The sequence below is a fragment of the Pygocentrus nattereri genome, chromosome 28, assembly GCF_015220715.1.
Source record: "Pygocentrus nattereri isolate fPygNat1 chromosome 28, fPygNat1.pri, whole genome shotgun sequence".
NCBI classification, from domain to species: domain Eukaryota; kingdom Metazoa; phylum Chordata; class Actinopteri; order Characiformes; family Serrasalmidae; genus Pygocentrus; species Pygocentrus nattereri.
In genome coordinates, this window is record NC_051238.1 from 17,738,105 (window position 1) to 17,765,825 (window position 27,721).

At 37.9% G+C, this 27,721-nt stretch overlaps 1 protein-coding gene across 4 annotated transcripts; it reads left to right on the plus strand.

Annotated features, from left to right (window-relative positions):
- The first annotated feature begins 1,692 nt into the window (after positions 1-1,692).
- On the plus strand, positions 1,693-27,651 carry LOC108425029 (putative ferric-chelate reductase 1). Of its 4 annotated transcripts, none has more exons than XR_005129784.1 (13): positions 1,693-1,792; positions 7,875-7,970; positions 16,045-16,255; positions 16,727-16,869; positions 18,908-18,996; positions 19,138-19,349; positions 19,888-19,919; positions 20,861-20,977; positions 21,206-21,274; positions 21,679-21,770; positions 21,929-22,042; positions 25,896-25,954; positions 26,223-26,264. XR_005129784.1 is itself a non-coding variant. In XM_037535587.1 (13 exons), exons 3-13 carry the CDS (start codon positions 16,045-16,047, stop codon positions 26,765-26,767), a joined length of 1,296 nt encoding a protein of 431 aa, XP_037391484.1. In that variant the 5' UTR covers positions 1,693-1,792; positions 7,875-7,970; the 3' UTR covers positions 26,768-27,650. The 4 variants fall into 4 exon arrangements, 3 of the variants coding, with proteins under 3 accessions (XP_037391484.1, XP_037391486.1, XP_037391485.1); XM_037535587.1 differs by lacking the exon at positions 21,929-22,042 and adding an exon at positions 26,639-27,650 and having other exon boundaries at positions 26,223-26,365; XM_037535588.1 differs by lacking the exons at positions 1,693-1,792; positions 7,875-7,970; positions 21,929-22,042 and adding exons at positions 8,917-8,924; positions 26,639-27,651 and having other exon boundaries at positions 26,223-26,365.
- The last annotated feature ends 70 nt before the right edge of the window (positions 27,652-27,721 follow it).

Genomic DNA, 27,721 nt, shown 5'->3' on the forward strand with positions numbered 1-27,721 from the left:
GTTGTTTGTGAATTTCGCCTTTATCTAAACAATGTCTTATTATTTTCTTTGTTCCTTAGATGTACAGAATTCTGCTTTTCATTTACCTGGGAGGAACCACATTAGCATTTGTGAAATGTTTCAGTGATGGCAATTTTGATGCCAATCAAGATGTGTGTCAGTCAATGGCAGTTGATCATGATGGACAGCCCAATCAGAATCCAGCATCAAATCCTTTTACAGTTGATCCTGATTATGTTGATGTTACAGTTTTGCCAACAGTTGTTATGTAACGGGGAGTGAAGTAGTGGACGCATGTGCTGAGATAAGCAAGATTTATTAAGAGCAAATCCAACATCAGGGTCGAGACAGTCCAGGGTCATTGAGCCAACACGGATAGATTGAGGGGCAGACATAACATAAACCAGAATAAAGACAGATACATCAAACACAGAGATTCAAACAAAGACTAGCCAACACAAGGGGCAAACACAGGGCTTAAATACACAGGGAAAACGAGGGACAGGTGCAAATAATCTTTACAAAGTTACAAAACCAAAACAAACACACATGGACAGGACTGGGATGGGCCAATTGTAACATGTTACTGGTGAGTCTCTTTTTCATACTCTCTTACAAATGTCTTTCCAAGTAGTTTTATATTTCAAGATTGGCTGAATTATGATGCACTTTTTATTCTCTTATTACTCTCAGTAAAGGCCTCTTCCTCAGATGTTGTGGTTATTTGAAGAGTCATGAAAGCATGTTGCCTAGTGAAAACCATCCTGAATTTTATAGGTTTCCACAGATTCAGTCTGGCAATAGTGCACCAAGTCAGTTAGTCAGACCAATCAGTGCTCATAGCTTACAGAGCTTGCAGAATAACACAACAAGTAATCAGTAACCTTTGCTGCTGCTGGAAATTTAGACACAAGATTTATAAAAAAATAAATAATAAATGCGTTTTCTTTTATTTTTAACTCCTTTATTGCTAAAGTGTCCCTCATGGCTAATTCAGTGGGTCGGTCTTTTCGTGGTTCATGTTGGAGGCAAGAGAAACTAACAATGGTCCACCTGTGGGTGTATTCTCAGTGCTGGACTCCATTAGCAGAGTGTCCTATAGAGCTGTGTATTGTCAATAACTTCACAACATGACATGTATTATGAATGATGATGATTTTTTGTTATTAATGTTTACTTTACACTTCACATTAATGTTTACTAATAACCCAAGAATAATGAATAAATAATGCTGGGAAGCTTCTAAATAATGCTAAGTTCCTGCTCAGAGCACATGAAGGCAAAAGTGAACTTTCTGCACCTATTTAAACCTGATCACTTTATGCGTCTTGAGTGTCAGGATTATATCTGGAAAAGGCCAAGCCACATAACAATACAAGTGTAAAGGTGCTCAAGAGGCATTTAAAACAGATACAATCTGATCTCTCACAACACCTCAGGAGGTGGTCTAAGAAGCAGTAGAGCCACATAGTATAGCAGTGTAAATGTAGGCACAATCCAAGACACAAGACACAGTCAAAGACACAAAGTCCAAGACACAGTCAACAAACAAAACCCCTCCCAGTACAACCGAAACTTCCCCACAGTACTAAGCATGTGATCCATATCTATGAGGAAAATAAGAATGGAAAACACACATGGTACCCCTATGCTTAAAGAGTATGACAGCATGTAAAATTGTGAATTTCGAGGCAGCGGGCACTATTTTTTTCCTTGTCACAATACTTGTGGACTACTGCTTGACTTGGAGGTATTCATCATCTTGGAGTGCATGAAAGCTTTTGGTTTAAGGGTAAGTTCAGCCTTGGGTGTCCTCCATTTTTACAACCCCAATTCCAATGAAGTTGGGACATTGTGTAAAACATAAATAAAAACAGAATACGATGAACTGCAAATCCTTTTCAACCTATATTCAATTGAATACACTACAAAGACAAGATATGTTCAAACAGATAAACTTTATTGTTTCTTGCAAATATTCACTCATTTTGAATTCATTGTTCAATTAATTTTTTAAATTCATTGTTCATTGTTTATTTTTAATTAATTCAACTACAACCCCATTCCAACTTCATTGGAATTGGGGTTGTAGTTCCACTGTTCAAAATCTCACCTTCTAGTCAGCACATAACAGTCACATTTCCAATCATGTGTCACATGTTAAATGTAGTCAAGAACCTTTTCCGAGTCCGATCGCCTCTGGATGTGGTTTGAGTGATCCGTTCATAATGTGATCACAGTGTGTCCAGGGGGTGTTTACACCTGGCTTTTCATGCGGTCAAACAAAACCTGAAAGTGATAAGATCACCAAAAGTGCATGTTAATGCAAGGTGTGAACAGGCCCTTTGTAATTTAAACTACAGTTTATGATGCCAGTGTTGAGATAAGAGCTGAGTTTAGAGCTGAGATTTAATTTAAGAACCTCGTGTTCATATCTGCATATGTCTAATGAAAGAAATTTGCATAAACGGTGGTTATGTTTCAAATGGCCAGTGGTTGACAGTAACTAAGTAAATGTAATTAGTTACTGTACCCAAGCGTGCTGCATCCCTGCATCTTCAAACACACTTCAGACTTCTGCCAGCTTGTCAGTGATTGCATGTTCTCTAACCTGTGGCATACTGTCACTAGCACCAAAGTTTAAAGAGCTTCTCTCACCAAAATGATTTTGCTTTGGAGTTTTGTTATGGTACTTGCTTGTGTTTTGACATGCCTGTCACATTTTAACAAGAGTTTGAAAAGATAAAAAGGAGAACAACAATAACAGAATAAATTACCTTAAAGAGATGAGATTGACTTTATATGGCTGTTCCTGTGTCTGCACCACAGCAGAGTGGCTGCCTTCTCGCCATAAGCATGACCTCTAAACATGCCGACCACCATTAATGTTAATTCCAGCTTTAGAATTTTAAATGCTAAATACGATTTGCTTATTGAGGAACACACACACACACACACACATGTTCTAAGCCGCTTATTCTTCTGGGTCACTGGGGGAGCTGGAGCGAAGAAATTCTTGTTACTTTTTATTGTTTTTATGTTTATTTGAATTATGAATATGACTTTATTCTAATTTATTCTGTGATAAACTCACTGCTGAGGTAAATTGTTTTAAAATTTTCTTAGATGCTTAAAATCTTTGTGCAGTACTGTATACATATTTATTTAGTAATAATTAAATTAACTACCTAAAATTGCAGAACTACCTAAAATTCCATCCCCCTATGTTAGACCTGTTTTACAAAAAGATAAGACATAAGTAAGCAGATATTCTCATCAGCTTCTGACCTGTGGGACAAACAGATGATCCATATCAGATCAGTGAAGACATGTATAAGTGCATTAAAATGTACTACTCACTTAAGATACTGTACTGCGTAGGAGTTCTCTAAAGCTAGTATTCGAGCCATACTCTTGATGTCTAAGTTAATGAAAATTGTAGGTAAGGTCATTTTCAGTATGCAGTATGAAGTCCATTGTATAATAGTGCACCAATAGATGCACATTTTAAAAAGGTGCTCTTTGAAGGCTCAGCATATTCTACTATTGATACTGAACATTTCAATTATTACTCAATTACATTACCAAGAATGAAAAAAACTATTTCTAATCCTTATATTATAATGAAGACCTTGTTACTCTCAAATGCTAAATAAAATAACTATGCTAACTTGTTTTCCTGTAAGGACCAGCACTACCCATTAGTCTCCACACCACACAACACCTACTAGCATAGAGGTGGGCAAAGGAGGGTCATAGTCCAGTTTTGTCTGTTAATTTCTCTGCCCCTACATAACCCCTTAACCCAGACATGAGGGGTTTTGGTTAAACAGTGCTTTAATGGCAGACGTAATTTTCAGTTGTCAGATGTCACACTTCTTAACTCCAATAAACAGAAACTCACTGTCTTAAATAATTTAAGTATTGATGACCTGTGAGTTTTGATTTCTGTTTATTAGCTCTTAGAAACAGCATTGTGAAAAAGTATGTACACCCCATGAAATGCTTTTTTTGGACATATGTGGATATATCAGTGTTGGATCTTCACACAAATAAAATAACAAAATAGCTCAAACAGTTTGCATCGGAGCTCCTGTAATTACTGAATAATAACCCTCAGAATGTAATAAGATAATTAGGATTTTAAGGGGTTAAACTTTTTTGACAGATGGCCTCACATTCTTCTCAAGCACCCTCAGGTAGGAAAGACAATACATGACTGATTCCAAAATTACAAGCTACAAGGAGCCCCAATCCATAACATTTCCACCACCATGCTTTACAGTTGATGTGGTTCTACTGATCAAGTGCAGTTTTTGGCTTTCTCCAAACATGGCTTCTGACCTTGTGGTCAAACAGCTCTATCTCTGACTTGTCTGCCCAAAGCACATTGTTCCAGAATGCCTAGTTCAGTCTTATTCATCAGCAAACTTTAGTTTTGCCCTGATGTTCTTTTTAGACAGTGATAGCTTCCTCCTAGCACACATACTATGTAGGCCAAATTTGTGCAGTTTATAATGCTATATATAAAGTTTATAATATCTTTATAATGCGTGCACTTTGACATAAAAATAGCACAACACATTTGAAATAGTGGCTTGATGTTTCAGGGGTGTGTTGCATACACATACACATATACACACACACACACACACACACACACACACACAGAAGACAAAATGGTCCAAAACCACTGCTATAGACTATAGACTACACCTTTAAATTGGAGAAAAAGAGAGTTTAAAAGAGGGAGCTAAAGAGACAAAGAAAGCAGTGTGGGAAAGCAATGTGGGAAAAAAACATAAGGACAGAGTTAGTGGGTTTTGAGCTGGATGAACGCGAGGGTTGCTAATTGTGGAGATGCAGGATGGTCAGGCAATGTGGTCACCAACAGCTATCCACACTGGACACAGCTGGAGACAACAGTGGCAATATTCATTGTTTACTTTCAGTGTGGACCAAAGTAGTGTGGCTCCCTCCAGTGCCCACAGTCCTAACTTTTCACCCTATGAAAACAATGAAACAAAAGCGCTTCCCAAAATAAATTTTGTTAACGATGACATAATTTAACTTGTGAGATCGGTTTTAAAAGGTGTATTTTGATTTCTTGATTACCTATTGATAGCATCATTTCCAATGATTACAATCAGCCAGATTATCAAGCAAGCAGTATGCTGCTTTACTAGACAGCCAGTTTTGCAGTTCCAACAAGTTTTGTGGTGTACTATCTTGTCTATGTTTCATTAAATATCAAACAGAATGGCATTAATTGGGAGGATGTGGGATGATATAAATAAACAATAACAAGATGTGTTAGAATCTAATACTTACTTTCTGCACCCAGGCTTGAACACATGGCTGGACAATGACATGACAGGACAGTGAATAAACAATAAAAGGACAAATTAACAAGACAGCGTCTGAGTTCCCATCTGAGTTGGTTGTTTGGCAGCTACACTGCTGTTTAGTCTATTATCCTTTCATCAGACTAAGATTAAGCAAAAAGAAGGACAAGTATTGCAAATCCATTTCAGTAGGTGCCACTGCAGCAATACAAATACTATCATACATGTTCCACTGGGTTCAGTTTATCAGATATTAATTTGCTATATGTGCTTTTTTAAACACTATTTCTGAGCAGAATTGTTCTGTCTTCTTCTATGAATTCCACAATCTGTGATTTCGTTTACTTCAATGTTACTTCATAATTGAGTGCAGTCTGTTACACTCTATTCTTTAATGTTTAACGGCTACTTTGATAATGTTTAATGTCCCAGTGTTAGGTGTTGTTTACACAGCTTCAGTTAGGGTGCCTCAGGCATGTGGTCACAATGTCTGTTTCCTAGACCCAGATTAAGAAGCAAAAATTTAAAATCACTTTGATGCTCTCAAGGCATGCCGCTCCACTAACTAGCAACATAGATATTTATGTTAGACCGTGAATTTAAGATTTTAATTTAAGTAATGAATATCATCCTGCTATGTGTGAAGGGTCTGTTTGAATACAGTTATCATGTTTAAGATGCATTATGGACAAGAAGGAGATAAACAGAATGACAGTTCTGTCTGTGTAGTGTTGATGGAAGCTAATTAGGGAGGTCATTTGTTAAGAAATTAGATCTTTCTGTGAGTCATGGGTGTGCATGTGTCAGTATCTGCAAAGATTATCAGGCCCCTGTGCCATGGGCCTCGGTGCTAATGTCTCTCCCATTTTAGGATTATTCTCAATGTTTCCACTGTTTATTATTTGTCTCAGCATTACTCTGAGTATTTTTTTACCCACTGCTTGTTGTCACTGAAGGCTACTGTCATTTTAATAACTTTAATGACTTTAAAATTGTATTCCTTTTAAATAAAAAAAAAGTTTCATAAAAACATAAAATACAGACTAACAAGAATGGTTAAAAGGCCCATCTCTAGCCACTACATCATTTCAACAACATTCTAAATAGCAGCAAAAAGACTTAATCTAAACAGTTAGCATTCATGATGGTTTTTGTTTTGTAGACTGTTGTTTTGTGCTTTGTGCTTCTCCAAGTGCCAAGATGCCAAAAGTGTGTTCATGCTGAAGGCTGCTGCAGAGATGATAAGACCCCGCTGTGCCCATCAGAGGGGGCTTGGTGGAATCACACACGTTCCTCAAAGACAGGCTTAAGAAAGTTCCTCTAACTCTTATGTTTACTGTTGCTGCCCAAATGTCACCTGTTTAATTAAAATCTAGTTTTGTTGTGCTTAGAGACTGACCATGGCGATATTGATATTTTGATTTAACATTAATGAATAAGAAATCATAAAACTGATTCATTTGATTTACACATAATCTGCTTTAAAGATACTAAAGCTTCTTTGAAGCTTCTTTAGTGTCTCTGTTGACAGACAACAGTAGTACATTCCAGATACAAATACCAGATCTGGAATCAACTCAACCTTCTCTTAGTTCCTTTGTACATAAACTAATAATACAGTGATCTATAGCTGGCCAGTAAACAAGTGAGTAGCCTATTGTCCCAGAAATAGGCTGTAATTCTCTGATTCCTCTTTCCACTCCTGAATGAAACACTATAAGCTTATTTTATGCACTTTTAACTCATTTTTATATTTGAAGTCCAATGTGCTGGAGCCCAGAAACAAAACACCAAAATCTCTGAAAAATAAATACTGCACTATATTATAATAGCCTGTGCAGCTTGAAGCCTAGAAGGCTGGTTGTGCATATTCCTGTTTCATTATCACATAACTAATATTATCTTTACCAGATCAGCTTACTTGTTTTCGTAATAAATCGTTTTATGAAACACCTTCAGAATGAAAGCTCTAGCTGTACCTCCTGTGTGTAAAACTTTTCAGTACCTGTTACAAAAGTCAGACAAAGATCACAGGGATTATTCTTGGTTCCTCAGGCCTGTTAATTTAAGATAGTGACATCTAAAATGGAATGAGAGTATAGCTTCATCAGTCCACAATGCCTGTTAAACAATACAGAGCAGAGCAGAATGTATAAGTTAACGAGTGTAGAAAAAAAGACGCGTCATATTTCCACGCCAGCAGGTGGCACAGCAGCCATAGAATTATCTTCATTTTGTGTTCGTTGGCACTTTTAAAGCACTGTCTATTGCATTGTAAGTCGACACGCTCTTTAATGTGTGTCTCAGGATTATTCTCAGTATTTCCACTGTTTAATATTTGCCTGAAAGTTTCTGTATTTACTGCTTGTTGTTTTATTGCAGGCTACTGTCAGATTCAAGCTTAAAAATATTTGCTACTCTTGAATGGGAGGGAAATCCGGCCAATAAATATATTTAAATAAAAAAGTAAAATAACAAAATGTTTGAAAAAAGGATATTTGTTTTAATTATAAGATCTTGTTTGGCCAGATTTCCGTCTTAAAGAACTTCCCTGTGCCGTGACGCACCTACACTCCAGCCCACTCCCCCACGCCGCTAGAACGCGAGACACACTGGGGTGTGAAGGTAAACGACGTTTCTTCTTCTTCTTTTGCTTTCCAGTCACTTAGAGCCACTTATTATTAAAAATATAGAAAATTGTGTCGAAACGTTTTAGGCAGCTTTCGTGCTGAATGTTTAGTGAGAAGATTAACAGCTTGTTGACTGAGTGTTAGACTGAGTAATTTTGCCGTCACGGAGCTACATGACGTGATGATATACTCTGTGTTTGTATATCAGTACAAGAGTCACATCTTTAGAAAGTAAATTAGCCGATTTACTGCGTAGTTTTGTACATCGTGCGGTGAAGTTAGTTTTGTTTTCGATGTTCGTCTAATAACATTTGATCGGACTATGGTAGCCAGTAAGGACTTACATATTCATGACAGTGCGACCACAGAGAGTGGCGCGCACCTTGGCTTTGGCAGTTTGGGTGACATTTAACGTATCGCTCTTTTTGCGTTAATAACGTAGAACTGAGACAAGTTTTTCAATCAGATCTAAAAGCATGCACTTCTAAACCACGTCTACATCCATGCACACGCGTTCGTTTTCCTCCAAATCGTTTCAACGCATTTAAATACAGATTTTATTATTCATGCTAACAATAGACACCGTCAATGAAACGTCAGTAGCTCCATAAACAGTGTGTACAGCGTCTGATTGTGTTAGTTGCTCTAAATTATGGTTAGAAATACAACACCACTTTAGTTTTGAAAATGAACCTGTAGCTAAAATGTGCTTGCCAATAACTGTCCTAACAGTATTGAGCCTTACCTATAAAAAGTGATAATATCTGTATACTGATATAGCTAGTCAGCTTGATGACAGAGGTTCAGTAATCATCAGACATTGGCAGTCATGAAGGTTCAGATAGATCTTTAACCTTCTAAAATGTTAATTTAAGAAATGAGAGTTTAGAAAAGACAATGTCTTATGTAATTGGATCAAAATGCAACTTTTAAATCCATCAAACACTCAGTGAGTCAGATTTACATTATTTTTACATTTTGAATTTCGATAACATTTTAGACATTTGACATTTAATCAGCAGTGATAAGTTTCAGTAATGACACACAAACTTTGGATTTTACTTGAGGATGTAATGCAGCTAAAATACTACTTAGATTCAAAATTCAACATTGACTGCAATTAATGCAGCTGAAATGCTTTTGATAAAATTGCAGAACATTCAGAATCCAAAAGTTGTATATGATTGAGTCTGTACTGAATTAACATTTAAAACACAATAAAACGTTTGAAACTTTAAGTTACTGCACTATAGTAATAATATGCACATACTAATTAGGATCACTCGATGGGTAGGACAAATTGTTAGAACACCGGTCTTGGCCGGCTGGTGTCCAGTACTGTTTGGTAGTTGACCCACTTGACCACACCCACTTAACATTTAATAGATCAGTTGAATCAGGTGTGTTCGAGCAGGGAAATCACCACAATGTACTAGACACTGGAGTTGTGCACCCCTGATCTAAGCCCAATTGTGGTCCAGGTGCTCTGCTCACTCAGGCTAAGGTGTGATATTAATACTCCTCGGTCCATATAGCAAAATATATTCACTGAGCAGGTATTATTTGGAAGCTGGGTCATTCTCAGCACTGCAGTGACACTGACGTGGTGCTGGTTTGTTAGTGTGTGTTACGCTGGTACAAGAGGATCAGACAAAGCAGTGCAGCTGGAGTTTTTAAACACCTCAGTGTCACTGCTGGACTGAGAATAGCCCAACAACCAAAAATATCCAACCAACAGTGTCCTGTGACCAATCATGAAGAATATAGATGACTAACAAACTGTGCATCAAGAGATGAGTTTATGTCACTGACTTTAAATTGACAAAGGCAAGCAAGGTAGGAGTGTCTAGAGTGGATACTGTTTAAAAACTCCAGAGTTTTTTTCAAATAATTGTACACTACAGCCATGAGTTCACTTCAAGGTCTGGAATGTTGGAGGTCTCCCTTTTGTATTTCTGTAAGGCAGATAATTCAGATTCCTTTATTGATCCCAGGGGAAATTGCAATTAATGAGCCTGAACTTATGATCATTCTTGGTAAACTGAGTGTTACGTTCCCCTCAGATGTAGCTAGGTGGAGGAGAGGAGGAGTAACAAAATAATATTAGATTAGATTAGATTAGATTCAACTTTATTGTCATTGTGCAGAGTACAAGTACAGGGCCAATGAAATGTAGTTAGCATCTAACCAGAAGTGCAATATATAACATTATTTACATAAAGTGCGGTGGTAACAGTGACCAGTGCATAAATATAACTGTTATATACATGTGTGTATAAGTGAAATGTGAAATATGTAATATAAAATATGAGACATACAATATAAAATATACAGTGTTATATATGCAGTGTTATATGTATCTATCTATCTGTGTATTATGTTTATATACAGGAATGTACATATTGAATATATAGTATATAATATACATATATACATAACACATACATAAAGTGAGATATGCAGTAATATGAATGTAGGTTATTATATACACATGCATATACAAATATAGACATGTAGATGTAATAGATACTGTACAGATCAGGGAGCAGCAATACAAATGAAAGTTGTATGAATGAAGTATATCATCAGTGCAGAAGGTGTTGGAAGTGCAGTTTTTTAAAGTGACTGTGTAGCGTTCGTCAGGATAACCGCCTCAGGAAAAAAGCTTTTCCTAAGCCTGCTGGTGCGGGAGCGGAGGCTCCTGTAACGCCTGCCAGATGGTAAGAGGCTGAAAAGTCTATGATTTGGGTGGGTAACATCTTTGATGATGTTTCTTGCCCTGCCCATGCAGCGTTTGTGGTATATGTCCTCGATGGTGGGTAAATCGGTGCCTGTGATGCGCTGCGCCGTTTTTACTACCCGCTGGAGTGCTTTGCGGTCAGCAGCGCAGCAACTGCCGTACCATACAGAGATGCAGTTGGTGAGTATGCTCTCCATGGTACAGCGGTAAAAGTTCACCAGGATCCTGGGAGACAGGTAAGCTTTCTTGAGGCTCCGTAGAAAATAAAGGCGCTGCTGCGCCTTTTTGATGAGGACGGAGGAGTTCAAGGACCAGGTGAGATCCTTGGAAATGTGGAGACCAAGGAACTTGAAGCTGGACACCTGGTCCACTGCAACTCCACTGATGGAGATCGGGGTGTGAGCCTGGTTCCTAGTCCGTCTGAAGTCCATGATGATCTCCTTTGTTTTGTGCGTGTTGAGTGCCAGGTTGTTGTCATGGCACCATGAGGAGAGATGCTGTACTTCGTCCCTGTAGGCCGTCTCATCATTATCTGTGATCAGGCCTATCACCGTGGTGTCGTCTGCGAACTTGACTATGGTGTTTGAGCCATAAACAGGTACACAGTCATGGGTGAAGAGGGAGTACAGTATCGGACTCAAAACACAGCCTTGTGGAACGCCAGTGTTCAGGGTGATGTGTGATGAATGGAGATTGCCTAATTTAACAGACTGGGGTCTGTTAGTCAGGAAGTCCAAAATCCAGTTGCAAAGTGATGTGCTGATGCCCAGATGGTTGAGCTTGGATATCAGCATGGACGGGATCACTGTGTTAAATGCTGAACTGAAATCAATGAAGAGCATTCTCACATAAGAGTTCTGACAGTCCAGGTGGGTCAGTGCAGTGTGTAGTGCTGTGGAGATGGCGTCCTCAGTGGATCTATTGCTCCGATATGCGAACTGGTGTGGGTCCAGCGTAGCAGGTAGGCAGAACTTCAGGTGGGAAAGAACTAGTCTTTCAAAGCACTTGGAGATGATTGGGGTGAGTGCAACAGGTCTGAAGTCATTCAGGGCTGAAGCAGTTGAGTGCTTTGGCACTGGCACAATGGTGGCAGACTTGAAGATGGATGGGACAGCTGCCTGGGCCAGCGAGACATTGAAGATGTGTGTGAAGACACCCGAGAGTTCCTCAGCACAGGCTCTTAGCACACGGCCAGGTACACCATCAGGGCCCGCTGCTTTCCGTGCATTCACCCTGCTCAGCATGCGACTGACATCCGAATTGGAAAGTTCAAGTGGATTATCGTCTGGTGGAGGATCGTTTTTTAAACATGTCACCTTATTACCCCGGTCAAAGCGAGCATAAAAGTGGTTCAGCTCATCAGGGAGTGAAGCACTGTTGGTGGATGGCGCAGTGCTCGGTGGCTTGTAGTCTGTCAGGGTGCGTATGCCCTGCCACATACGCCGAGGGTCAGAGGAGGTAAAGTGCTCCTCGATCCGCTGTTTGTAGCAGTGCTTGGCTATGGATATTCCTCTCCTCAGATTGGCTCTGGCCAAGCTGTAAGCCTCCCGGTCTCCTGACCTGAAGGCAGCATCTCTGGCTTTGATCAGAGAGCGAACCTCTCTGTTCATCCAGGGCTTCTGATTTGGGAATATTATTATTGTCTTTTGTGTTGTCACTCTGTCCACACAGTTGTTGATGTGTTCCAGGACAGAGTTAGTGTAGGTGTCCAGGTGGATTTGTGAGGCCGTGGTGGCCCGGGCTGCATACTCGCTCCAGTCAGTGTGCTGGAACTGGTGCTGAAGGAAGGAGTCAGCCCCATCCATCCAGATCTTTACAGTTCTGGTTGTAGGCTTGATCCTCCGAATGACTGGACTGTATTTGGGGAGTAGAAACAGAGAAAGATGATCTGAAAGTCCGAGGTGGGGGAGGGGTGTGGCTTTGTATGCATCAGCCACGTTTGTGTAAACTTTATCCAAAATTTTTTGTCCCCTTGTGGTGCAGGAGACATTCTGATAAAATTTTGGTAATCCAGATTTTAGATCAGTGTGATTGAAGTCCCCTGCTACAATAAAGGCTCCGTCCGGGTATGTAGTTTGAAGTTTGTTGATGGTAGCACAGAGAGCCTCCATAGCCGAGTTAGCATTAGCATCAGGAGGCACATAGACTACAGTAGCGACGATGCAGCTAAACTCACGAGCCGTATAAAAGGGCCTGCATTTAATGGTCAGGAACTCCAGGTCCGCAGAGCAGTGGGTTTCCACTACAACAGAGTCCGTGCACCACGCTTTGTTTACGTAGATACAGGTTCCTCCGCCGCGGGTCTTCCCCGTTGTCGCGGTTGACCGGTCAGTCAGTAATATGACATGGCATGTACAGCAGGAATGGGGGAAGGGCACCAGCACACAATAGCGATGTTTACATCAAAACTTTTGCTTTGCTTCCACTGGTAACTGCACATATCAGGAGCATAACAGGAGCAAAACAGTATACATCAAAAGAAAAGACAAAGAATAATAAAACATTCAATATGAAAAAACAATAACTAATAAAGTCCTACCAGCCACAAAGGTGGATGGTGGACGGTGCCAAAGAAATGAACAAAACAAAACAAATCTAACCTACCTAACCATACATCTACTCCTGTCCGTAACTCTGAGTAATTGCAATAATTATCCCACATGACACATAAGTGACATTTAAGACATTTAAGCTTGTAGCTTGAATGCCACATTTATTCTAACTCTTCTGTAGAAATGTAGTTGCGCATAATGGTTTGTTGCAGTGTATCGGCCCAGTTTAATGAAAAAAATACTGTCAAATTTGGAACACTATCAAATTTGTAGCTTCATTTAAACCATGTTACCTGTCTGCTGTATGTGTGTTGTACCATTGTTTACCATGGACTGTAATTTTGATGTTATAATAAATTACCAAATCTGAACTTCATTGTGTTCCTACTCTTTGTGTACAGTAATGTGACTAGGCAAAAAAACATATTGAAGTACTTTGTACAGAATTTTGCTGAGATATACAGCCAGAAATGTGTAGTGTGTAGTATTCCCCGTTTCATTCACTTGCCTCAATATGTTTCATTTTCCATTTCCCCCCTAAGAATTTTTTAAAAAGGTAAATGGTAAAAAGTAGTGTAAAGTAGAACCCAACACAAGAATACAATAGACACATCCAACAAAAAACAATTCAAACAGTTCAGACAGTTCAGACAAAGACCAGTCAAGACAAAGGGCAAACACAGGGCTTAAATACAACAGGGCCAACAAGGGATTACAAGACACAGGTGGAAACAGGTGGGAACAATCAGGGGCGGAGTCACTAAACAAGGGGGCTGGACTACAAAACCAAAACAAAGAACAAGTGGCTAAACCAAAACAACACCAACACATGGACAGGACTGGGAGGGGCTAATCGTGACATTTACAAAAGTGTTTTACATATGATCATAATTTGAAGGATGAGTTTGTGACTCCCTTTCCTTTTGCAGTAATATGCAAATAATATTAATGTAGTACAGTGTTTCTAGAGAAGTTATGAAAAATTCTTCAGTCCCTCTGTAGCTGAAAAACACACAAGTGGTTAAAAGTTTTTTAAAAAATACTTTTTGCTTGGCTGTTTTAAACATGTCATGATTTTGTTCCTTTAAAGCAAAATGTAATGTCTGCATAACCTGTTTATTGCGTGTAGTTTATTACAAACAACAACATAACATTTTTATAAGACAGTAAAATTCTTATCACAAGTGTTTTGTTGTGTTTTATTATATATACTGTATATTCAAAGCAAGCAAGTTTTTATTCAGTTTAATCTTCAAATGTATTCTGTTCTAACTTGCTTTATTAATATGGCAAATTGAAAATGTTAGCAATAGATCTTTCTCTGTATTGTCACTCCACTCTGTTACTATGGTTTGTGCTGGTGGGCAAGAGATTGGAATGCTGAAAAAGTTTGACAAAAATGAAGAACAAAGTCCTCCAGGAAATAATGTTTGTCAAGTTGTATGTTTGTTGCACTGTCATGTAGTGCTAGGAGTGAGATGCTTGTGTAGTTGTATTTTTGTTAGAAGGGGGAAGTACTTTACTGCTAATCTGTGTTTGTCAGACAAACCAAAATGAACAAGGAAAGCGTGTTGCAATGAGTCCTATGCATATTTACAAGATGGACTTAGTTTACCTCCATTAAGTGTCTGTCTGCTAAGTTCTTCTGCTTCCTTACTGTGTATCTTAGGATTGTTCCAAGATGTTTCCAGAGATTTCCTTTTCATAACAGCTGTATTATAAATAAGTTAGTGGGAGTCAGTCGGTTTTCTGTTTTTCTACCACGAAATGTGTTGAAATGACTATCTATGGTAACTTACGGTGCAATAGAAATGCAGCAGATAGAGACTCGCTCCATTAGCAGAGGTAAGACACAATCATTAACAGAATCAAATGTTATTGTGGACTTGAAATTAACTGAAAACCAAGGAATGTGGCAAGGCCACAAGCCATTGCAACAGTTGTTGATTTCCTCTCTGAGCCAGACATTGTAGTTCCTATGCATGTCTGATTCACTCACTAAACCAGGGCCACTGTAATGGGCTGTCCTCTGTCATTTTTGTTTAGAATATATAGAATATATAATAGAAAGCTCTAACTGTACAACTGAGGTCCTAATTTACAATACCAAATAACGAGAGCTCATTTACGTGTTTAGTGCAGTAGATTGCCCAAACAGGTAGTGGGCGTTTTGCAGGTGCCATACAAAGGATAGTTGTGCGAATGACGACAGGTGCAAAAACAGTATGATAATCAAGCTTTGCATGTGCACGCTAATCTTGATAGCTTGACTGGAAGTTCAGATCCCAAAGAGGTGTCAGTTGAAATAAAAGAGAGATAGCCAAAAAAATGGTGTGGTAAAACAGAAATACAATGGGCGGGAAGCTATAGGCTACTTTTTAACATCTTATACAAATTCTAATTGATTAGTTGGAAGAATAATTGAACCAAAACTGAAAACTATTGTTGTAGTATTGAAGCATATTCATACATGAATGTGTGGCCTGGGTTGGACCCCAGCTGATAATGAAAAATGAATTGAGACATTTCTTTTAGGAAATGGATAAATTAATGTAAAAAAATTGTAATTGTTTTTTTTTAACCAAACTGTTTGTCTCAGAATTTATTATTTTAGTGATGAATTTGCCCTATTGAGTGGGTCGCGAGCGGAATGATTGTTCTATTTAAACCTGTGCTAATTTGTTTTGGTGGTTTTGTAAAGAGAAGTATTTAAAGTAGGTTGTTTGTGAATCTCTCTTTCATCTAAACAATGTCTTATTATTTTCTTTGTTCCTTAGATGTACACAGTTCTGCTTTTCATTTACCTGGGAGGAACCGCATTACCATTTGTGAAATGTTTCAGTGATGGCAATTTTGATGCCAATCAAGATGTTTGTCAGTCAATGGCAGTTGATCATGATGGACAGCCCAGTCAGGATCCAGCATCAAATCCGTTTACAGTTGATCCTGATTATGTTGATATCACAGTTTTGGGAACAGTTGTTACTGGTGAGTCTCTTTTTCAGTCTCTCTTATGAATCAGAGTCTTTTATTTTACCCAGCCAAAATGAGATGGACTGAATTATGATTTATTATGATTTATTTATTATTTATTATTTATTTATTATTATTTATTATGATCTTTATTCTCTCTTTACTCTCAGTAAAGGCCTCTTCATAAGGTGTTGTGGTTCTTTTTAATCAATTTTTTTATCAAATTCTAAGAGAAAAAACTTGCAGGCTTAGGAGAATAGTATGCAATGGCCATATTTTTTGTTTATTGTTTTTACAAATTTGAAGTATTGACTGAATGTGATATTTTGTTCTCATTGCTTTGCTCTGTATGAGGCAACACCTCTGGCTGTTAACAGAACAAAACCAGAGTAACACAACAAGTATTCAGTAAATACATTTGATATATTGGAATTGGAATTTAGAATTCTTAAAAAATAATGTTATTTTTTCATCTATCATTCCCAGTGTCCCTCACAGCTAATTCAGTGGGTCGACCTTTCCGTGGTTTCATGCTGGAGGCAAGAAAAACTAACGATGGTCCACCTGAGGGTGTATTCTCTTTGTTGGACTCAACCATCAGCAGACTCCAGAGCTGTAATGGCGCTGCTGTGAGTGTCCCGTAGAGCTGGGTATTGTCAGCAACATGATGATACATGTCATGTATCAGGGTAAAATACAATACCAAGACAAAATACACATCTTGAACACAGTGAACGTATTTCCAGAGTCCTATAGGACGCACAGGTACACTCCCTGTTAAATACTGAACTAAAACATATGTGTTTCCATCAGTCTATGTACCAAGGGCTCTTTGTTCCCAGAGCTCTATGCATGTTACATCATACCTCAACAAAAGTGAAACTGTGAAAGGATCTCCAAGATCATGGTTGACATCACAAGAGTCATTAGAGGTCAAACAAGGAAGATAAGAGAGCAGATTTTTCAATATGAGCATGTTTTGCCTCAGCAATTAGGCTAGCCTCAATGAGGTGATCAACTGGCTTAGTCAACTTTGAACCTGTTTACACTTTGCATTAACATGTTTCTTGTCTGGATGGTATCTAGATTAACTTTGGCCAGATTCCATTAACAGTTTTCACCAAAATGTATCTCTAGTGTAACCAGATGAGATCCGATTGCACTTTTATTGCATAAAAAACTTGCCAGCACATATGTCGTTTACATTTTGCCTTGGCTTATTATTTTCTCTGTTACAATACTACTGGACAAGGTCGACTTGGAGGCTTCATCTTCTTGGAATGCATGAAAGCTTTTGGTTTGGGGATAATTTCATCTTGGGGTGTCCTCCATCTTTATTGTCCTTATTTAAAATCTCACCTGCTAGTCAGTGCTCAGCAGTCACATTTCTGCTCACGTAATTGTATACAGATAACAAAAACGCATTGCAGTTGATCTGAATGCAGTAAAGATCCATCTCACACCACCTCCTATTGTGATGTGATCTGATTGTATTCTGTAGTGTTTACACCTTGCTTTTCATGTGGTCAAGTGAAACCAGAAGGTGGTCAGATCACCAAAATACACATGAATACAAGGTGTAAACAAGCCTTAAACATAAGATTGTATAAGAGTAAAAAAGAGCAGGCTGACAGAAATGGAGGGTAGATGTTGCACATCAGAGAGCTCAAAGACTCCATTTTTAGCAGGAATGCAACTTTAATAACATTTTACAATGTTGTTACTGTTGTAAATTCAAACAACGTTAAGATGAGTACATTTAAAATATCTTCTCATTCTTGTTCACTGAAACGTTCAGTCAACGTGTGTTGAAATGAGAGAATCTATTTGGAAGCAGCATGTAGACATATATAAACATGTTTTCTAGCAGTTTCAATGAGAAACTAAAAGGCTAAGAAAACATAGAACCCTGGGAACGTATAGATAACCCTTTTAACAGCACTATGAACATGTAACCCACATGCAAACAGCTAAGTGCTAATCACAGCATGGTAGGCTTATAACTCACTACAACTGCAACCTAAGTCACATCTGTGAAAGTATAATAAGCTAATGAATGAACTGGGCTCCATTTCTTCTGAATTCACAACACATTGAATGGAGCACTTCCTTCTCTAACGCAGTCATTTCCACAAATAATAATAATAATAACTATTAGACATTATTAGAACACATCTTTGCCACATGTTGGATGTTGAAAAGGTTACACGTCCACATTTTAATGCAGTATCTTTTTCACCTATTTAAAAATATGTAAATAAATATTGATGCAGCCATCATTGTATCAATATACAGATCGCAATGTGTTTATCCACATCATGTCACCCTGTTGATATTTTGAACACAGCTGTAGTGACCTGGGCACCTTGCTTGATGTGAATTAGAAGAAAAGGCCCATAAATGTTAAAACTAATTAAAAATTGAGAAAATTAGATTAACATAAGCAAAGTTTTTACAAATGTTGGTGACTGTTGGTGAAGAGTCAACATGTGTAGGTTTTTAACTGACTAAAGAAAGAAAAAATGTCTTAATTTTTATAAGTTCTTATGCCTAATATTCTAAAAGAAATTTGCACAAACACTGATTATTTTAAAAGACTGATGAAAAAGCTGCTTAACATATGTATATGTTATATATGTATATAAATGTATCTCTTCCTTTATCCAGGGTAGAGCTGTTACACAAATCAATAACCAAGAAAAGACTGTAGTAAGGGTCTCATGGAGCGCTCCTAACACTGCACGATACTTCTTCAGGTATCAAGAACCATCATGCAAAATTAATTGCTAACAGTTCATACTACTCAGCCAGTACAGTGGGTGGAAAAAAAAATATGTGCGTTTGAAAAAATTGTGATTTTGTTTAATGTGATTACTGTCATTCATATGACTTTCCAGAGCTACATTTGTTGAGAACATGGATAGTTTTTGGGCTAAAAAAGACATATCTCCTACAACAACTACAACACCTACAACAACTACAACACCTACAACAACTACAACACCTACAACGACTACAACATCTACAACAACTACAACACCACCAACATCTACAACATCTAAAACATCGACCACAACATCAACGTCTTCAGCACCCTTTACAACAAAAGGTAGTACGTCAGCACTCATCACTGTTACTTCTGTACCCATCTCCATGCCTCATGGTTGGTGGGGTACATATATATATATATATACATAGTACATATATAAGTACATATCACCCCCCCCAGTCTTTTTGGGCCAGCAAAAATGGAGATACTGGGTTATGTTCTGACAGCAGTATTACATTGGTCTATTTATTTTGCACAAAACATGGAAAGATATGTGAAAGATAAAGACAGCACCTTTACTGTTAGCTACATGAGTAGAATGATGGCTAATGGTGAAATACCTCTGGACATTTTAAAAGTATTTTTTAAAGATGCAGTATACATCTATAGTTTACTGATTTACTGATTTATATAATCAGCTATGTAATAGTATGTATGATCATTGAAATGTGCAGTACAACCCAGTAAAGATTGACTTGTTTAGGCTAATTTGCACAACACATTATGTAATGGATTACATAAAGAGTCTTTGTTTATATATCATAAGGTGTAGTAATGCAGTTTCCATGACCTTTGCTGCATCTCCCATTTCTTACAGGCAGTTTTTTTGATAAGTCAGACCTATCTGTGGTAAGCAGATAAATGTTTTTTTTAATCACATGTGTGTGGTTTCTTGTTTGTTTTCTTTGGTGTTTGTTTTTTATGTTTATGCCTTTTGCTAAAAGATTTAAATAATTCATAATGCTTGTGTGCATGGTATTTTTTTTGTGCAAATGCAGTGCTTTCATGTTGCATACATTTCTTCTCTGTGCATCAGCAATGACGCATGCACTAAAGTCAGCAATCCTTTGCAGTGCGTAAGTGCAAATATGCATTTATCTTTCCTGATGTTTTAAAACATCACAACCCCAACCCCAATTGGTTGGAGTCCCCAACCAATTAAATGTATTTCACTCAACTCAAGCTGGAATTACTAAAGTGCTTTCTGACGCAGGTGCATTTAGGGACAATGTACTAAAATGCTAATAGAGAGAAAGAGAAACTCTGTTTCCAACTGCTGTTGAAATGTATCAACAAAAGGACAGTTAAAAGCCAGCCAGAGCTGGGGCTATGTCTGAGTAATTTACATATTGGGAGGAGAAAAAATCTGCTCACATTATGGACAGCAGAGTTTTGATAATAGATTTGAAAGACTGAGAGGTTTAGATGACAATCTGAACATTCTTTGCTGGTGATTGTGGCTTTCAAATAGTATGCATGCGAAGTTCTGCTTTGCATTCCTGCAACCTGCTCTGTCCATCATTCTTGCTTATGTCCAGCTGTGGTGAAATCCAAAAAATGTTTAAAATCTAAATAAGAGATTTCTTTTACTATTTGTATTGTTTTGATTTATAAACATACATATAATTTAGATTTTTATAGTTGTAGTAGATAATTAATAAACATAGACTTAAAATATGCATAAAATGTCATGTGAAAAAAAACCAAATAAATAAAAAATTGAGATTTGACCTAATATGTTGGACATGCATATGACTACAATGTGATAGAGCATTATCTGTGTGTTATAGTGTAAGCCTGGAGGAAACTGTCTTTTAATCCTGCTATTGGCCAGCTATCTGTTTCTTGTTGAGGGTTTCCCTTTCCTGATGGAACACAGAAAGCGAAGAAATGTTGTTGTGATGCAGGTAAGATGCCTGGAGGACCTGACCAATATTTTTTCACCTTTAATTTTAGTAACATATGGTATGAATTTAGTGTATAATCTGGATGACAATGTTTTATCCAAGCATTTAAACCCAAATGATTTGTCTCAATTTAACTGTTAAAAAAAACCAAGGTGTTCCATTCAAACAAATGAAAAATTTGTACACATGACAATGATCATATCTAATGACAGCTTAATCTTTTCACAGGTCTCCTCTGTTCTTTCTTCGCTGCTTTCATTAGTGGCCTTCATCATCTCGCTGATACTCACTGAACTGGTAAGAATGAACTTCAGATCTGTTAGTGTTTGGCATCAGACTACAAACCGCATTAGTTCTTACATGATTTGTCTCATTTTACCACCACCTCACCACAGCACTAACAAATGCTAACAGTATTTACATGAGGTGTAATTCCCATTTTGAAATATAATACAGGCAAGATATAGTGAAATATAATCAAGAATTTATTGTTTACAAATCTGACTTTGGTTAATGATTGTCAGGTCATAAATTTCTAGAATCAGAGAGATTTTTTTTATTATTTCCACTTGAGTTGCTGGTCCTTTAAGCAGCATTGTCAATCAAATTTAATGTAGTCTATTATTCCTTGATTGTGTATTGTAGGCTTCTACTGAAAATTCGGTGCTGTTGAACAGGTCTCTTTGTCTGCGTATGTGTAGGTTGCAGCCAAAGTTTTGACAGGACTGGCAGTGTTTCTGAGCTTGTGCCAGGTGATAGTGATATTTTCATTCAACGGACCAAGTCATGAGTTGTGAGTCATGCCTTGAACTCTTTCACTACTATTCACTACAACTTGCAAGTTACAAGTTTAAATGCACTATAAAATGAAAAGTTACAGAACCTTTCACTGGTTTAAAGAGGGTTAAAACACTGCAATTATATAACATGGAAATAATGTTTCATTTCAAGATGGTGTAACAAAAGAGGGGATGAGTTTATTGCTTTTCCAGCCATCATGGTCATTGTTAACAGCAAATACATAGTCAACACGGGATAATTCACAATCAAAAACTACAGAAACAGGCAGGTTTGTCTTACTGTTACTTTGCCCAACCCTGTGCTGTCATTTTGATTGTTTTCTTTCAACCAAATCCAAACTGCATGCTGTCCTTCCATAGACATTCACTAATTCTCCATGTTTGCATAGGCCTTCTGATTAAAAGGTAGATGCCAAAAAGAAATGTTAAATCCAAGCATGCTCTAGCACTATACAGTCATGTGCAAAAGTTTTAGCACCTCTGATCAAATAACATAGTTGTTGATTTTCTAAGTAACAAAAAATGAGCACATCCTTTACGGGGAACAGACTGAAACATGGCATTTTTATATATATATTTAATTTAAATTGTGCATTAACATGTGCAGAATTGTGTCCACTGTAGAGGATGTGTTAACCTAGTTTCACTCAGAAAATCAACAAAATATGTCATATGACCAGAGGCGCCCAAACTTGTTCATATGACTCTATCTGAAAGTAACTTACCATTATAAATCACAGTTCACAGCTGCCCCAAAACTTCTTCATTTCTTCATTTCAATTAAAACAGATATTCATAAAAGTAGTCATAAACAATAATAATATCTTTGTAAAGATAAATGATCAATTATCTTTAATCAAAGAGCCTTGACTATACAGCAAATAGGAATATTTTTTTCACTATTGCAATGCTGTGCTTGTGGGGATATGTTAATATGTTTATCATGTTAATATTTATCATTTAAACTGATAAAAAGTAAACCATGTATCTTGTACTCAATCATTTATTATACCTCTTACTTCCTTATACTTAGTTACAACCCCAATTCCAATGAAGTTGGGATGTTGTTTAAAACATAAATAAAAACATAATATGATGATTTGCAAATCATTTTCAACCTATATTCAATTTAATACACTACAAAGACAAGATATTTAATGTTCAAACAGATAAACTTTATTATTTTTTGCAAACATTCACTCATTTTGAATTTGATTCCTGCAACATGTTCAAAAGAAGTTGGGACAGGGGCATGTTTTTCACTGCGTTACATCATCTTTCCTTTTAAAAACACTCAATAAGTATTTGGGAACTGAGGACACCAATTGTTGAAGCTTTGTAGATGGAATTCTTTCCTATTCTTGCTTGATGTACAACTTCAGTTGCTCAACAGTCCGGGGTCTCTGTTGTTGAATTTTGTGCTTCATAATACACCACACATTTTCAATGGGAGACAGGTCTGGACTGCAGGCAGGCCAATCTAGTACCCGCACTCTTTTACTACAAAGCCATGCTGTTGTAACACGTGCAGAATGTGGCTTGGCATTGTCTTGCTGAAATAAGCAGGGACGTCCCTGAAAAAGACGTTGCTTGGATGGCAGCATATGTTGCTCCAAAACCTGTATGTACCTTTCAGCATTAATGGTGCCTTCACAGATACTCACTTCACAAGTTACCCATGCCATGGGCACTAACACACCCCCATACCATCAGAGATGCTGGCTTTTGAACTTTGCGCTGATAACAATCTCTACAGTCCTTTTCCTCTTTGGCCCAGAGGACACAGATGTCCATGACACAGATGTCCATGATTTCCAAAAACAATTTGAAATGTGGACTCGTCAGACCACAGGACACTTTTCCACTTTGCATTAGTCCATCTTAGATGAGCTCGGGCCCAGAGAAGCCGGCGGCGTTTCTGGGTGTTGTTGATATATGGCTTTCGCTTTGTATGGCAGAGTTTTAACTTGCACTTGTAGATGGAGCGACGAACTGTGTTCACTGACAGTGGTTTTCTGAAGTGTTCCTGAGCCCATGTGGTAATATCCGTTACAGAATGATGTCAGTTTTTAATGCAGTGCGCCTGAGGGATCGAAGGTTACGGGCATTCAATGTTGGTTTTTTGCCTTGCTGCTTACTTGCAGAGATTTCTCCAGATTCTCTCAATCTTTTGATGATATTATGAACTGTAGATGATGAAATCCCTCAATTCCTTTCAATTGCATGTTGAGAAACATTGTTCTTAAACTCTTGGACTATTTGCTCACACAGTTGTTCACAAAGTGGTGAACTTCACCCCATCCTTGCTTGTGAGCCTTCCAGGGATGCTCCCTTTATACCCAATCATGACACTCACCTGCTTCCAATTAACCTGTTCACCTGTGGAATGTTCCAAACAGGTGTTTTTTGAGCATTCCTCAACTTTCCCAGTCTTTTTTTGCCACTGTCCCAACTTCTTTGGAACGTGTTGCAGGCATCAAATTCAAAATGAGTGAATATTTGCAAAAAACAATTAAGTTTATCTGTTTGAACATTGAATATCTTGTCTTTGTAGTGTATTCAATTGAATATAGGTTGAAAATGATTTGCAAATCATCGTATTCTGTTTTTATTTACTTTTTACACAACGTCCCAACTTCATTGGAATTGTGGTTGTGTTTTGGTGGCCTCCCTCACTAATCTTCTTCTTGCATGGCCACTCTTTTGTGGATGACCTGTTCTTGGCACATTTACAGCTGTGAAATACTCTTTCCATTTCTTACTGACTGATTTAGCTTACTCCAAGGGATATTCAGTGACTTTGTAATTGTTTTGTATTCCTTCCCTGACTTCTGATTTTAATCACGTCACCTTGAGTTGTTGGAGTATTCTTTTCTCTTCTTAGTGTAGGTTATGCCATGATACTGACTCACCAGAAGTTGAACCATCCATAAACAGGTGTACATATACTACAATAACTTTGAAAATTCTCATTAAACTTTATGCCTGCTGGTGGGCCCTGGACATTTAAGGGGTTAAATCAACTGGCAGAGGTCTGTTTTCACTCTGACATGAAAGAGTCTGTTTCTGTTCATATGTGTAAAAAAATACATAAAATAAATTTACTGTGAATGATCATAATACAAGAAAACTTTCAAGGGGTGAAAACTTTTATATACAGAGTAGCTTGTCAAATCTCCCTGGCCAAATCTCCCTTGCAAAGCGTTTATGATCCAGAACTTATTGTCCAACATCAGTACCTGACCTCACTAATGCTTCTGTGACTGAACACAACCAAATCTTCACACAATGTTTCAACATCTAGTGTAAAACCTTCCAAAAGAAACAGAGGCTGTTACAGCAGCAAATGGGGGTGGGGGGCATTGCACGCTCCCTATTAATACACTTAATATAGAAGAAACTGTAAGGGTTCAGCTTGCACCGCCTGCTGCCTTCAGAGGGCGTCGGCCACAAGGCATCCAGCCTGCACCGCCTGCTGCCAGCAGAGGGCAACGGCAGCAAAGCGCCACGGACTAATCAGACTAATCTGATAGACCTGGGAGTTCCGTTATTTAAGGTGGCAGCAAACGGCAATGTTTGTTACGCCGTTATAGAGGGGTAACTGGTATGGTATTCAGTGAAAAGAAAAGAAAAAAGGAAAAAAGAAACAGAAAGGAAAAGAAAAGAGCTCATTGAGCAACAAACCTGCAAAACTTAAGGTGGACCTTCCAAAATCGCCTGTGTCCTGATCATTTCTTTACTTTCGCCCTTTTTCAATTAAGCCTTTGTTTGAGCATGTCAGTTGGAGCACTTCATTTGTTTGACATTTGTTCCCGTGCTTTTTTCTCCCTTCCTTGAAGGGCTTCAACGGAGGCTACTTGTACATCCTGGTGGCGCAGCCGTAATGTCACGGACTGCTCATCTGTACAGTGGTGGTTCAAACCTGGCTCGGGGCTACGCTTTTTACTGTTTTAGGCTCCTTTGTACCCTTTCTGCTTACCCCTTTTTGTGGAGTTTCAGTTCTGCACTTGGGTCCGCCTCCCCGCTGTCCCGTAACAGAAACATTGTATGACTTTTGGGCATTTAGTCTATATTATATTTTAATCAAATCTTTACCATTTCCATTCCAATTTTTTCAGAAGGAGACCACTGTGCTGGGCCTTTGGACTGCTTGCATTTGCAAACATTTGTTTGACAAGTAAGAATACCTTAGAGTTTTTAACATTCATTTGTTTTCACCACTGCACACACTTCCTTGTCTTGTAGATGTTCACTAAATTGTACTGCAGCCTGTGGTCTTAATAGATTAAACAAAGCAGCTGAAGCCAGGAGCAGTAATTTGGCTGTTAACTGTTACGTCTCACAATCCAAAAATGATGTTTGTGAATTTTTGTAGATTGCAAAGTCATTTTCATGATCAGTCTCATTAACCTTGCACTCTTCTTTCTGTCCTCTCCTCTTCATAGCGGCTGCCATATTTGTTGGGCTTGTGAAGTGTAAGATCTGTACATGGCTACTCATTTTGATGGCTGCATATCTCGCATTTGACTTGCTGTTCTACATGTACTTAGGTTTTACATCTAAGAAGCCTGGACAAATCAGTCAGAGGGTAAGATGGACGTTTCATTGCCCACCAAATCCTCTCATGCTTATACTAGAATGTGACAATCTATAACTGGTGTAAAATTCTGTGGTATGTGGGTAAAAGGTGTACTTTACAACACTATGATAAATTTTGTTTAGTAATGAAGCAACTTTCTGCTTCATTATCCTGGCGTTCAAGAGATGCTATGCTCCCTGTAAATCATTCCTCTTACTGAAAATTTTTACTTTGCTGCTTTGTAATAATATGTGTTTGTGTTCTCCTTTTTCCCTTTTTCAGATTTCTTACAGGTCCATGTACCTTGGTGTCTCAACACTGGTGAATGTAGCATTTACAGTAGCACTTATCATTGGAATATTTTTGTGTAACTACAGTACAGTAACAGAGCAGATTAGTGGAGGTACATGATAGTCACCTAAGAGGCTTTGATTCCATGATGATTTACTGTTATACTTTCTTGTTTGTTTGCACCTTCATTAAGTCTCAGCTATTTTGCACTTATTGTAATGACTTTTGTGTCAGCAAAAAAAATCCAAAGAATAATTTTGTATTGTTGGGATATGTCACACAAAATAACTGGATGACAAAATGTAAATTCACAAAACAAAAAATGTGTTTATTTTAGTGATTGTTATTGTTGATATTATTATGGTAAAATACTGCACGTCAGAGTAGTTGAGCTAGTACCGGTTCAATTAAAGTAAAAGGGAGTACTTCTAAGAAATGAAATGACTAATTTTGTAGATTTTTATCACCATTCAGATGACGTAGGGCTAGATGCCAGACTGCTCCACTGCTAAAACAACATCCAACTTATTAGAGGCGAGGGGAAAAAGCGGTATTAGATCTAGTAGTCAAAATGAATGCTAATGGTCTTGTGAGATAAAAACACCCCGGACTTGGTGCTCATAACAGTACCATATTAAAATATCCACTAATTTAGTAAATATCAGGGAACAGTAGATATTGAGGTTTATTCAAAACAGTCAAATTGACTGTCTTGGCTTGTCAAGTGTAAAAGCTACATAGCATTATACACCTGCATTTTGTTTGTGCTTGGTGGAGGAATCACCAAATGATCATGCTATTGCACTGAGGTTCGATGTTCACCTGTGGTTTTGAGTTTAGCATGTTCAGGTTTTGTGTGTTGTTCATGTTTTGTTGCTCAGTGGGTCTGGTGGACCCACTGCATTACTGTTTTTTTTTATCAATAAAGCCATAGCAATTATTGTAAAAATACCAGATGTTTAAACATCACAAATGGCCAGTGGAGGGTTCTCCTTTAGCAACTGTAGCCAATCAGCAGCCTGTCCAAGTTGTCTCAACACACACACACATATACAAAGAAATACACATACAGAC

Excerpts from the sequence above, each read along its gene's own strand:
- LOC108425029 (XM_037535587.1), top strand. The coding sequence starts at position 16,045 with ATGTACACAGTTCTGCTTTTCATTTACCTGGGAGGAACCGCATTACCA. Across the intron at positions 19,350-19,887 it reads AGCACCCTTTACAACAAAAG|GCAGTTTTTTTGATAAGTCA; the intron begins GTAGTACGTCAG and ends CATTTCTTACAG. Across the intron at positions 25,955-26,222 it reads TGCAAACATTTGTTTGACAA|CGGCTGCCATATTTGTTGGG; the intron begins GTAAGAATACCT and ends TCCTCTTCATAG.